Genomic DNA, 14,698 nt, shown 5'->3' with positions numbered 1-14,698 from the left:
GACTGTTCATATGTGTGTGTGTGTGTGTGTGTGTGTGTGTGGAAGAGACAGAACATAATGGGTGGGAACATGTGGGCGATGGAGGCGGGATATTCAATGAGGAACCAGTTTGGCTGCTTCACACCACATGAGTATTTATCCTTTGACAGGCTCTCCTGGTAGGCAGTTCGGTTCCAGCTACAGAGCAAACAGCATGGACTGATAACGCTGTGTTGCAACAGTCAGGAATAACACCGGCAGTGGCAACAAAATACCAAGAAGCTACCTAATGGAACACACGGTAAGATTATTTTAAATCTACATTTGTTTTTAAACTCAGTGCCATGTGGTGCCAGGGTGTAGAGTTGGTATAGTTGTCAATTATACAAGTTGGCAGACTACGAGGTCATTATTGCTGCAGTATCGGTTAAGCCTCAGAGACTGCAGTACTGTAGGGCATTGGTTCTCAAAGTGGGGTCCGGGGACCCCCAGGGGTACTTGAGGGTGTTCCAGGGGGTCCCCAGCTAAATGATGGACAGGAACCAAATGGACCATTATGGGCCTGTAACTCTGAGAGTGTACAAATGGAACCAAATGGACATTTGGTTCCATTTGTACACTCTCAGAGTTAAATTAACATTGATTTTATAATATAAATGTGGGTCCCAGAGATAAAAATGCCATTAAATGGGGGTCCGTAGCCTAATACATATCAAACTGGGGGTCCTTGACATTAAAATGGTTGAGAATCACTGCTAGAAAGCCGTATAAATCTTCTCTTATTGGGGTCCCTGGCTTATCTTTCCAAATGGGGGTCCGCTGGCTAAAAAGTGTCGATTTGGGGGTCCTTGACATGAAAAAGTTTGAGAACCACTGCTGTAGGTGACTTTATATGCAGATTGTAAAACTGAGAGACATTTGTGATATGCATGGACAGTCAAGAACAAAACAAGCTTTGTGTCCACTTATTTTCAAAGAATGTTAAAAGGGCTTTTATTACCCTTAGGTATGTGCACTCACTGTGGCTGATCTATGCAATGTGTAATGTACAAACTTGTTATTGAGAGGGGAACTGTCTGGCCTGCTTTCTTGACACAATATGCTAGAGTGTTGCATGCAAATGTGAATGCATATCAAGACAATTTATGTGGAATTGTGTGTTATTATAACGTCTTCATTGTGAATGCTACTAAAGTATAGCTTGAGCTGCTCACTGCTTGGAATGCACGGAATCCCAATCCACTTTTAGGTTCCTTACCGATTGTAGAATTACCATATAATGATATAATAAACATGTAGCTTAAAGGGATAGTTCACCCCCGAATTTTTTTTTTCCCTATCAATTAGTCACCCCATGGAGACTTGAATTCATGGATTGTTTTGTTTTCGTTGCATTCCTAAGCCAAAAATTTGATGACCAGCAGACCGGTAGGAGATACAAAGGATACTCTTATGTCTCCTACCGGAACAGCTGCCGGTCATCAAATTATTGGCTTAGGAATGCAACAAAAAACAAAAAATATCCATGAATTCCAAGTCTCCATGCGTAATCGATAGGAAAAAAAAAGTCATTTTGGGGGTGAACTATCCCTTTAAAACAGTGCTGTGTGAGATCTACTTAAACTGAAGGGATTTAGAACACTGCAGTGTGAGTTTGAATGGCATTTACAAGTGTTTTGCACATGATTGCACCTCACCTTTGTGCAGCGCGTAGTTAAATCTAGTTAATGATAAGACTTGTGACAATAAACTTTCCAGCTGATTACTCAGCTGCTATCACTGAATGCGTTGGCATTGTGAACAGTTTCTATACTAGAAAGTGGTGGGCGTGGTTGCCTTGATTTTCACACACACACACACACACACACACACACACACACACACACACACACACACACACACACACACACACACACACACACACACACACACACACACACACACACACACACACACATTCATCAAATTGTGCTCCCAGTTTTAATGTGTTCATATTTTAATACTATATGATATGTTCACAGTTAGTATGGCATAAAAACATATTCTCTATTCAGTCTTAGAGATACAGGTACGCATACTGCCAAGCACAGCAGACAGACAGACAGACAGACAGACAGACAGACAGACAGACAGACACACGCAGAGGGAAACGCCCAACAACAGAACATTATTGTTTGTAACTGAAGACAAACCTGTTCCTTGTTTTCCCACGTGCCCTGAGGACATAACTAGAATACCTTAAGGCGCACCTGTTCTGGGTTAGGTTATGTGGGTTTCACTCACTTTCCTATTTGCATGTGCAAATTGGCCCTCAGGCACCAGAACTCGTGTGGTTCCAGAAATCTTTCCTTTTGGCATGTTTCTCATATCACCTGATGTCTTTAGATAGATACCAATGGTGGAAGAAGTACTCAGATTGTTTTACTTAAGTAAAAGTAGCAATACCACAATACGAAATGACGGAAGTACTCAATATGATTGGACCATTTCACAATTTCCCCCCCAAAAAATACAATACAACAATTTGTAATAACGATCTAAATATACTAAGGAAAGTAAACAATATTTGCCTCTGAGATGTAGTGGAGTATTGAAAAATGGAAGTACCTTAAAACAGTACTTGAGTAAATGTACTTAGTTACTTTCCACCACTGTTACTAAATACAGGAAATATCAGGAGAACATCCCTAATGTTGAGCTGCATCTACTGTTGCACAATTCAAGGCTTAAAGTGAATGTAGTCCTTTTATGTCAGTTGAATGCAGGTGAAAACAATAACTGCTTGATAATTTTAATTGACAAAGCAAGGTGATCATTGGTGCGTTTTATACGCACAGTATAATGTCAAGATTCTTTACATACGGCTACATTTTGTCCTACATGTTGTAGAATACCTGTTGATTAAGTGTTTAATTATTTTCATTTTCTTCTGTAGGTTTAATACAGAGTGACTATTCATTACTTCTGTGCCATCATCACAAGAATCATGGTATGAAACAGTGACTTTTTTTCCCTATTGTTCAGACGTTTATAATTGGATTCCTATATTGCAAGACAAATTTGGATTAACCGCTTAAAGGAGTAGTTCACCTGAAAATGTACTTAATCTACTATCAATTACACACCCCATGAAGCCTTGAATTCATGGAGATTTTTTTGTTTTTGTCGCATTCCTGAGCCAATAATTTGATGACCGGGTCTTCCGCCGGTCATCAAATAATTTGCTCAGGAATGCGACAAAGACAACAAAATCTCCATGAATTCAAGGCTTCATGTGGTGTGTAATTGATAGAAAATACATTTGTTTTGGGGGAACTACTCCTTTAAGCCCTATACTTTGTGGTATGACGAATAGCAAAAAAAGCCAATCTACATGGGCTCACAATTCCTTGCATCGCGACGTGCCGTGAGCTTGAATGTATGCTAAATTTGAAACATGTGAAACATCCTTTAAATGTTCACCTATAATGACAACGAGCAGCACTTTTCAGGACGGGTACATTCTGTCATAAGTGAGGCTATCATAAATCATGCTGTCAAATGTGTTTCCTTTAAGCCTACACACCGGAGGGGGCGGAGCCTGTCTGATGGGCTGACCCTGGAGGAATCTGACAGCGGAGGTTTGGTCATCTCCAGCATCAGTGACGACTCCTCAGCCGCTCAGGGGCTCCAGGAAGGTATGATGCCACTTTTACTGGAAGCAGTTGTTTACAGGTATTCTAGAGCAGTGGTTCTCAACCTGTGGGTCTGGACCCCCACATGCTTTAAGGGGGGTCCCCAGATGACAGTGAAGTGACAATTTAAAGACTTTAAGTTTTAATGCCTAAACAAAAAAGAAAGAAAGCAAAGAATAAGACCATTACTGCATCAAGATTTCCTGCAAAGTCTTTACTGCAAATCTTTACTGCAAAGATTTGAGTTACAAACGTTCGCTTTAAAAATATATATAAATATATATTCAAAGAGAAAATAGCAGATCTACAAGCCCATGAGCTTGTATATCTGCTATTTTTGAATAGCCAAAGTATAAGATAATGGTTAAAGTGGTTAAAATAAAAAATGACGGATGTTTTCCTGGTCTTAATGGGTCAAAAGCTAAACAGAGCGGAATCTAAAACTGGTTTTAGAATCTGATCAAAACTTTGATTGTTGACTTTATGAATCACACCGTTGGACAAAACAAACCCTACTGGCAGCTAGACACATGCTTTGCATTTCGCTGCCATGACAGAGAAGTACAGTGTCTCGACAGCGGTTCCCAACCTTTTCTCAGGGCCCACACTTGAAAATCTTGAAAGCGTTGTGAATTCGGCTGCCGTGTTAATAAGTACAGCAGTCAGATGGGTGGGCCGTGTGCATTTTCAGAGCATGTTTATTTTAATGATTAATCAATTGATTATGTTCCATCTTGGATCAGTGGAACTTTGGGTTTCCACAGGCCCCACACTACACCACACCACACCGCCTACTTGTGCCGCCGTTTCCACTACAATGACCTGGGCTTAGTGGTGTCAAAGGGGTCTGAATCGGGTGCCTATTTTGGCATCACTCCTCCAGAGTAGGTCTGAGCTAGGCCAAACAGGGCCAAACACTTCATAATGACTGATCACTCACTGACTTTTTATTTAGACCAGGATCATAGTTGTGATACATTATAATACTTTATATCGTATTATAATCACAGTTATAATCTATTATAGTGTATTATAATTATCATAGTTGTAATACATTATAATACTTTATATTGTATTATAATCACAGTTTTTAAGGGCCCATTCGGTTCTTACCGATAGCTGGAGTACTCCTGCACAGGTGATTTGCATTTGTATACAGGACAGTTGCCACTCATCTACAGTACATTACATTGTTAGGCAAGAAGCAATGAACTCCACCTATGTTCTTACATTACAAAGGAGTGTCAAAGGGGCCGTCGATTCCCTCTGGGAGAGGAGGGGAGGGGAGGGGGGTACTGCGAGGGGGTACTTTATTGTAATGGCAACGGTAGATATTTTCACGCGGTGTGGTGTGGTGTGGTGTAGTGTCATATCGTGTGGTGTGGTGCTTTAGCTACAGTGTAAAAAATACAGCAGTGTATACTTTAAGTTTCTATTCATCGGTATCACAATGAAAACTAATTTTCCAAGGTTTTTAAGAAAAAAATACCATGACATTTATTTTACATATATTTATATTTACAATGAAATCTTAGTGTTTTGCCAATTATTTGGCATAGGCTGGGAATGGCTGCTCTAGAACAGTGGTCTCAACCTTTTCAGGCCGTGAACCCCCAAAATAATCATAATATGTGAACTAAGGACCCCCCCTCCCCTCCACCCCACACTGATAAGCACTTGGAAGGAGTTGAGGCATTACATTTAGTTTGACTCGGTTCCACAAAAATTGCCTCTTTCTTATATTATCTGACAATTTGGCCAATGTTTTCTTTAGCAGATCTACAAGCTCATAGTGTGGCACTCGGTGCCGCACTATGAGCTTGTATATCTGCTATTTTTGAATAGCCAAAGAAATCTAAAATGGTTAATTGGTTAATTTATTGTTTTTTTTATCAGAGCTACTCAGTGAGACAGTGCCTCAAGAAACTAGGCAAACCGAGAAGAACCTAGTTCAGACTTTTTTTAAAAATACCACACAAATTCCCTTCTTTTACAAGGTCTCTGGCAGCCACACATGTTAGTTGTCTGCGATGGCTGCTTTGTGGTTTCATCTGATTAAACTAATCAATGTACTTTTGTTTTTGCAGGGGATGAAATCGTGGGGGCTTCTATAGATTTTGAACAACTGTCCAAGGAAGATGTGTTGAAATTGCTCAATCTGATGGAGCCATTTAACGACAAGATCCAAGTTCTCACAAAGAGTAACTTCAGCAAGAGCCTTGGGAACCTGGATAAATGCATCAAAGGTCCAGAGGAGGTTGGTACATTACATCTGAATCTACTCAGATGTTTGGATTGTAAATTGTGTAAAATCTTCTTCTGTATCATTGCTGCCAGGCAGAAACCTTGTATCTCCATATTTCAACTATTTAATGTTTTAATGCTTTAGTTTGTTAAATGACAGTGTCAAGCTAAAGTTGCGGAAATAGCATCGCAACTCGTTGTGAGCTTGTAGATGCCTATGATGACATCAAAAATAGGGACCCCAGGTTCAACGTGGTTAAATGTGTCTGCGGGTTTTATTATACATACATATTTAACTAATGAAGAGTATCAACAAGAGCTTGTGACTAAACAATTACTATATATGGAACAAGGTTTCCACCTGGCAGCGACGATATAGATGGGATGTTTTGGTTCATGTTAATGTGCAATAGCTGATAGTTGAATAGAGTATTAAACAAAAACGAACATGAACGTGAATGTAAGAGTGAATTAATATTTACATTAGAGCAGGGGTCTTCAACATTTTTCAGGCCAAGGACCTCTTAGCTGAGAGAGAGATGAAGCAGGGACCCCCCAACTACATATTGTATAAAATGGTGTTGAAGATTACACTTTTTCATTGATTTCATAGATACTGGTAGTTAAGACTTGTTTGACTGCACTGTCATCAGTGAATGTTGGATTCATGTGTATTTTCATATATTTAACCACTTGAACCGTCAATACTTGGTACACTTGACCTTTCACTCTGTACTTGGTCCGCTCTTTTTTTCCCTCTACACCAAACCTCTTTGCCAAAAATTGCAGATCTACAAGCTCACAACGCCTCGCAGTGCGAGGCGTTGTGAGCTTGTAGATCTGCTATTTTTGGCCAAAGTTCTCAGAATAGGGATGCTGGGGTTCAAGTGGTTAATGGATTTTATCCAATCACAAAAAGATGTGGTGGCCCCCTTGTAGTAACTCTGAGGACCCCCTAGGAGTCCCGGGCCCCCTGTTGAAGACCCCTGCATTAGAGTGTAATCCAACGAGCTTTGCTAATTGCAGTCACCTATCTTTCCAGATGCTGAAGGATTCTTACAACAAACTCTACAATGCCAAAATCAAAAAGTTCATGAAGGCCGACTCCCCGAACGCCAAGGGACCATCGGTTGGAGCCGAGGGAACCACGCCACATCTTCCCAAGACCAGCTTAAAAGACGACACTGAAATGCCTCGCTTAGGAGTGGATTTTGGGGTTCTGAAAACAAAGACACCAAAATTAAAGGTACCAGATATCGGTGTCAAAGCTGAGACTCCTGCCTCAATGACGCCCGAATCTCCCAGTGGAGAACTCGCACTGCCCGATGCCAATCTGAGTGCACCGAACCTCTCGATACCTCAAGGCTTAAATGGAGCATTAGACGGTGATCTTTCAGGAAGCAACCTGAATCTTCCATTATCAAGCCTGGGCTTGAAAGCTCCCACTGATGATGTAGGTATTCAGGTACCACGTTTGAACATAGATGAAAGTCATTCAGATCTAAACGGTCCAGATATCCAACTATCTGGGACATTACCAGAGGGCCCGGCGCTAGATGCCAAAGCTGGTGTAAAACTGCCAAACGCAGAGGGTCCAGAAGTTGATTTGACAATGCCAGCAGATGTCGAAATACCTCAAATAATTGGACTGGAGAATTCTGTGGAAGTTGATGCAGCTTTGCCTAACGTTGATGTAAATCTCCCAGGTGTAGACCATAAAACACCAGAGCTTAAATTACCGTCGCATAAAATCAGAGTAAAGTCTTCCAAGAGACTCAGAAACCCTGTCCTAAATGTGGATGATCCCTCTGGCTACGTGGAACTGCCCAAGGTTGACTTAGGCTCCCCTGATCTTGACGTGTCTGTACCACAGATGAATCTACCAGATTGTAAACTTCCCAGTTTTAAAGGCCCTGATCTCGGTGACATGCCTTCAGGCGAACTCAATGTGCCATTTAAAAAAACACAGATTGACCTTAAAGTTCCTGATTTAGATTTAGATGCTCCTTCTGGTCATTTTAAGCTGCCTACATTTGGGCTGTCTGGCAGTAGACCAGATCTTAACATTGATGCTGATGTAAAAACACCCAGGCTTAGTCTCAAAACTCCCAAGATTGACGTCCCTGATGTTAATCTACCCAAAGTGGACCTAAGGGTACCTGACTTAGACATTGACACTCCAGAGGCTGACATCAAAGCACCATCAGGCAAATTCAAGATGCCCAAATTCAAGATGCCCAGCTTGGACCTTTCAGACCATCAAGGCCCAGAAATGAATGGTGATTATGAGATAAAGACCCCAGACATTGATCTGTCAGCGCCCAAGTTTAATGGTGAAATCAGTTCCCCATATATGAATTTGCCTGATCTTGATCTCAAAGGTCCCAAGCTAGATCCCAATGTTCCTTCTGGTAAACTAAAACTTCCCAAACTTAAATTGTTTGGCACATTACCAAAGAAGAAAGATTTGAAAATCAATGCTGATGCAAAAACGCCAACCCTAAATGTGAAAGGGTTAGAATCACCTGATTTGAATTTATCAAACACAGATCTCAAACCTCCAAAAGTAGAAGGGAAATTCAAAATGCCCAAACTTAAAATGCCCAATTTTGACATTTCAGGTCAGAAAGGGCTAAATCTTGACATAGATGGAGATCTAGATGGACCAGATGTAAGGTTGCCATCGGGTAATCTTAATCTAGATCCAACAAAGCCAGAGATGGGCATTGATGCACCAGAATTCAACCTAAAAACTCCAAAGACAGAGCTGAACATGCCTGATGTTGATATAGGAAGTCCATCAGGTCAATTCAAAATGCCAAGTTTAAAAATGCCAGATTTTGGGCTGAATGGTAGTGAACTAAAGACCCCAGATTTGAATTTGCCTGAGATGGACCTGAAACCCCCCAAGATTGACCTTAAAGCTCCAAAGATCAACAGTAATATTGGTGCCCCAGGCTTAAACTTACCTAACACTGACCTCAAGGCTCCCAAGTTAGATGTGAATTCTCCAGACATAAACATTGATTCACCCAAAATGAAATTCAAAATGCCAAAATTTAAAATGCCAAAATTGAGTCTACCAAGCCTTAAAGGGCCAGATGTGAACCTTGATGGCCCAGATATAGATATCGATGTGCCCAATGTCAACCTTAAGGGCCCCAATGGTGATTTCAGCAAAGGTTATTTCAAAGGTGTTGACCTTGATGGTGACTTAGAAGGCCCAGATGTAGATATAAATGCACCAGATGTAAATCTTAAAGGTCCCAAAAGTGGTTTTGAGATGCCTGACTTTGATTTGGGTGGCCCATCAGCCAAATTCAAAAAGCCACATTTGAAAATGCCAGATTTTGGTCTCTCTGGCCCAAAGTTGGAAGGCCCTGAAATGGATTTAAAATCACCAGATCTTGATTTATCAATACCTAAAGGGCCAGGTTTGGACACAAATACAGGTCTAAAAACACCAGACCTAAGCCTTAAAGCTCCAAAGATAAGAGGATTGGAATTACCAAACATGGATCTCAGAGCTCCCAAACTTGATGTAAATACACCAGATGTTAACATTAGTTCACCAAAAACAAAACTCAAAATGCCAAAATTGAAGATGCCCACTTTTACCCTTCCACGCATAAAAGGGCAAGGTGTTGACCTTGATGGTGACTTTGAAGGCCCAGAAGTAGATATAAATGCACCAAATGTAAACCTTAAAGGTCCCAAAGGTGGGTTTGAGATGCCTGATTTAGATTTTAGTGGCCCATCAGCCAAATTCAAAAAGCCACATTTGAAAATGCCAGATTTTGGTCTCTCTGGCCCAAAGTTGAAAGGCCCTGAAATGGATTTAAAATCACCAGGTCTTGATTTATCAATACCTAAAGGACCAGGTTTGGACATAGATACAGGTCTAAAAACACCAGACCTAAGCCTTAATGCTCCAAAGATAAGAGGACTGGATTTACCAAACATGGATCTCAGAGCTCCCAAACTTGATGTAAATACACCAGATGTTAACATTAGTTCACCAAAAACAAAACTCAAAATGCCAAAATTGAAGATGCCCACGTTTACCCTTCCACGGATAAAAGGGCAAGGTGTTGACCTTGATGGTGACTTTGAAGGCCCAGATGTAGATATAAATGCACCAAATGTAAACCTTAAAGGTCCCAAAGGTGGGCTTGAGATGCCTGATTTAGATTTTAGTGGCCCATCAACGAAATTCAAAAAGCCACATTTGAAAATGCCAGATTTTGGTCTCTCTGGCCCTAAGTTGAAAGGCCCTGAAATGGATTTAAAATCACCAGATCTTGATTTCTCAGTACCAAAAGGGCCAGAGCTAAGCCTGAAAGGGCCAAAGATAGAAGGTGGGATTGACACCCCTGGCTTGGATTTACCTGATATGGATCTCAAAGCTCCCAAGTTTGATGTGAATACTCCAGATATGGATATTAGTTCACCAAAACATAAATTCAAACTGCCAAAATTTAAAATGCCTACATTTAGCCTCCCAGGAATTAAAGGGCCAGATGCTGACCTTGACTGTGACTTAGAAGGCCCAGATGTAGATATAAATGTCCCCAACTTGAATCTTAAAGGTCCCAAAGGCGGCATCGAAATGCCTGATGCTGACTTTGGGGGCCCATCAATAAAATTCAAAAAGCCACATTTGAAAATGCCAGATTTTGGTCTCTCTGGCCCAAAGTTGGAAGGCCCTGAGATGGATTTAAAATCACCAGATCTTGATTTATCAATACCTAAAGGGCCAGGTTTGGACATAAATACAGGTCTAAAAACACCAGACCTAAGCCTTAAAGCTCCAAAGATAAAAGGTGGGATTGGCACCCCTGGACTGGATTTACCAAACATGGATCTCAAACGTCCAACATTTGACGCAAATACTCCAGATGTTAACATTAGTTCACCAAAAACAAAATTCAAAATGCCAAAATTGAAGATGCCCGCTTTTACCCTTCCACGGATAAAAGGGCAAGGTGTTGACCTTGATGGTGACTTTGAAGGCCCAGATGTAGATATAAATGCACCAAATGTAAACCTTAAAGGTCCCAAAAGTGGGCTTGAGATGCCTGACTTTGATTTTGCTGGCCCATCAGCAAAATTCAAAAAGCCACATTTGAAAATGCCAGATTTTGGTCTCTCTGGCCCAAAGTTGGAAGGCCCTAAAATGGATTTAAAATCACCAGATCTTGATTTATCAATACCTAAAGGGCCAGGTTTGGACATAAATACAGGTCTAAAAACACCAGACCTAAGCCTTAAAGCTCCAAAGATAAGAGGTGGGATTGGCACCCCTGGACTGGATTTACCAAACATGGATCTCAAACGTCCAACATTTGACGCAAATACTCCAGATGTCAACATTAGTTCACCAAAAACAAAATTCAAAATGCCAAAATTGAAGATGCCCACTTTTACCCTTCCACGCATAAAAGGGCAAGGTGTTGACCTTGATGGTGACTTAGAAGGCCCAGATGTAGATATAAATGCACCAAATGTAAACCTTAAAGGTCCCAAAGGTGGGCTTGAGATGCCTGACTTTGATTTGGGTGGCCCATCAGCCAAATTCAAAAAGCCACATTTGAAAATGCCAGATTTTGGTCTCTCTGGCCCTAAGTTGAAAGGCCCTGAAATGGATTTAAAATCACCAGATCTTGATTTATCCATACCAAAAGGGCCACACCTAAGCCTTAAAGCACCAAAGATTAAAGGTCAGATTGACACCTCTGGGTTGGATTTACCAAACATGGATCTCAAAGCTCCAGAATTAGATGTAAGCACTCCAGACATAAATATGGGTTCTCCCAAAACAAAATTCAAAATGCCCAAACTGAAAATGCCTACATTTGATTTCTCAGGTCCAAAAGGCCCTGATGTCAACATAGATGCGGACCTTCAGGGTCCTGACTTAAATTTCCCAAATGTTGACGTTGAGAATCCAAAGGGAAAGTTCAAAATGCCAAGTTTAGATATGCCAGACTGGAGTCTCTCTGGGCCCAAATTAAAAGCACCAGATATGTCAGGGGAATTGGACGCACCCAACTTGAACCTTAAAGCACCAAATGTAAGTGGCTCTATGGGTTCTCCAGACCTGCCATCAGTCAACACAGGGGCCTCTAAATTTGATGTGGACTCTCCAGATATAGACGTTGGCTCTCCCTCTTGGAAACTGAAAATGCCCAAAATGCCGACATTTGGCTTTCCTGGTGTAAAAAGTACAGATCTTGGAATGGAAGGTAACATAGAGGGGCCAGACATTACAATGTCATCACCAAAAGCAGGAATTAGTGCTCCTCAAATTGATACTGATTTGCAGGATAGAAAATTCAAACTTCCTTCCTTCAAAATGCCTCAATTTGGGAGCCCAGATCTTACTAGGACAGGATCTGATATTGACTTTGGTGCAACTATGAGAGCAGTAGATCTCAACATCTCTCCTCCAAATGCAAAAATCGATGTGAAAACACCAGACTTAAAGAGAGATGTTGTTGTTCCAAAGGTTCGCTCTCCAAAGGTTGACTTGAGCATGCCCAAAGCTAGTATCAGGAGTCCCCAGTATCATTTCAAAGCTCCGGAACTTGACGTTGATATTCCCTCATTAAAATACTCTGGGTCTTCCCATAAAAATCGGAGGTCTGACATCACAGGAGCAAATATGAAGACGCCTGTTCTGGACATAGATGCTGATGTGAAACTGCGTCACTCTGACAGAAAGTCTAGGAAGGCCAAAGCCAGGTCCAGCTACCCCCTTCTGGATTGTGACTTACCGAAAGTAGATTCCAATATTGATTTGAAAGCTTCAGATCTCAATATTGACGATTTCACCGGAAAGGATCATATTCCTAGAGCCAGAGGTTCCAAGTTGGACCTCACTGCGGCTGGAGTGCAGAATGATCAAAGTGTCAAAGTAGCAGTCCCCCAGTTGCCAATACCAAAGCTTTACGAGCAGGGTCACCACAGATCAGCCACTGTCGGTGAAATTGACATGAAAAGAGTTAGGTCAAAGAAGCAGAGCACAAAACAAAAAGCAGCCGATGACACAGACGGATATTATGTCACTGTTTTCCCCAAACAAGCGCATGACGGAAAGAAGTCGCACCGAAAATCTAACACACTTGGAAGGAATGACTTCCGTCCAGCAAATGTGGATCTAGAAGTTCCAGATGATAATGACCTGAAAGGGTCAACATACTGGTTTTCCAAACTTATCTAGTGCACTGTTTCCCAAACAGTGGGTCGGGACCCAAGTCGCGAGTAAATGTCCCCCTTTTTTTCGTTTCCTACAATACTTTATTTAAAATATATTATTTCAAAAAATGTCAAAAGGTTTAAACAAAAACAAAAAAAAACTTAAAGTATTTCATAGATAAAATCTAAAAATCTAATAATTTCCATTAAAGAAATCTGGTGAAAATATCAGATCCGCAAGCTTGCAACGCAGCGTGAGGCGATGCGTTGTGAGCTTGTAGATCTGATATTTTCACTAGTTTGGGACCCGGGCAAATGTAGCGGAATTCAGACCCCCTGCCATAAGAACTTTATTTTTAAAAGTTTATTTTAACCACTTAAACCCTATATGCTGTACTAGTTGACCGGTGTCCCTCAGGGCTCAATACTAAGCCCGCTAGTATTCCCCTCTACACCAACTTTCTTCACCCAAAAATAGCAGATTTACAAGGTCATTGTGTTAGGATCTTGTAGATCTGCTATTTTCTGAATGTTAGTTAACCCCAGAATACAGGGATGCTAGGGTTTAATTGGTTAATACAATGCTTATTTATTGTGACTCGTGATGCTGCTGTGGTTGTGTCTTCTCTTTCTATATTTTTATGAGCTATGTACAGCTAAATATGTCCTATTTGTTACAGAATAACACTCTTGCACTTATTTTATATGAGATAATATGCGACTGCATGTTTGTACAATACATTTGATATACTGTAGCTATGTGTTGGCTGTATATTAATTTTGTGAATTGAAGTGATATCCCAAGGTGTAGCTGCCCCAGGTTCAACAAATGTCCACGCATCATACAGATGTCTTTTTCTGGTATTTATTCCATCATAACTCTCCAAACTCCTCCATACAGACACCATACAAGACACCGTGAAAACTACAAAGAAATAAACATACATTTGTTCAGTTGAATCCATAATCATTATGAAACAGTCCTCTGATTAGTCAGTCCACACAGGTGCATCCAATTATTGTCATCTTACAATGAAGTCTTCCAAACAAAGTTTAACTTGCAAATAACAATGCACACAACAATACATCACAACTCAATGAAAGGCACAGAATGCAATAAACATTTACCGTGTGCGCCTCTTGAACCTTGTGCAGAACTATAGCAATTGTATCTCTCTCTCTGGAGTTTCTCAAGACGTGACCTCTCTGTGTCAGCTCTGCTTGCTTCTGACTTGATTGACAAGCTTCACTCTGACCATGTGACTCTGCCCAATTTACCATAAACCCTTCAAGCAATGGGCACCGCGTTTTTACCTTAAATCTTGTACTATATATAAACCTTTTTAATATATTTATTGTAACTTTAGTACTAATTATTCATAATTAAATGAATCTTTTATCCTAGTGTGTACATGAACTTTACATAAACAAAACATATTTATAATTATAACTGAAACCACTGTCGCTCTATCTGGGACAGTTACACTCCCACCAAATTACTGTAATTCTTTAGTGTACATATTTTAATAAATACAGTAATTTCTTTAACCAAACTTCTAACTCTCAGGTCAAGACCTTTAACCCTTTTTCTCACAGGTAAGATG

General features: G+C 40.6%; 1 protein-coding gene across 1 annotated transcript in view; it reads left to right on the top strand.

The window, feature by feature from the left end:
- The first annotated feature begins 147 nt into the window (after nt 1–147).
- mrpl4 (mitochondrial ribosomal protein L4) overlaps nt 148–14,698 on the top strand; it is a 33,036-nt gene continuing 18,485 nt past the window's right edge. The window contains exons 1-5 of the mRNA XM_084043390.1: nt 148–280; nt 2,915–2,968; nt 3,536–3,656; nt 5,741–5,910; nt 6,940–7,143. Of these exons, the coding sequence (XP_083899516.1) occupies nt 2,966–2,968; nt 3,536–3,656; nt 5,741–5,910; nt 6,940–7,143 (498 nt within the window). The 5' untranslated portion in view covers nt 148–280; nt 2,915–2,965. The remainder of the gene's footprint in view (nt 281–2,914; nt 2,969–3,535; nt 3,657–5,740; nt 5,911–6,939; nt 7,144–14,698) is intronic.

This window comes from Gymnoscopelus microlampas (assembly GCF_963454915.1).
Source record: "Gymnoscopelus microlampas genome assembly, chromosome: 2".
Classification (NCBI taxonomy): Eukaryota; Metazoa; Chordata; class Actinopteri; order Myctophiformes; family Myctophidae; genus Gymnoscopelus; species Gymnoscopelus microlampas.
Note: the sequence above shows the minus strand (reverse complement) of the source record. Positions and strands in the feature narration are given on the sequence as shown.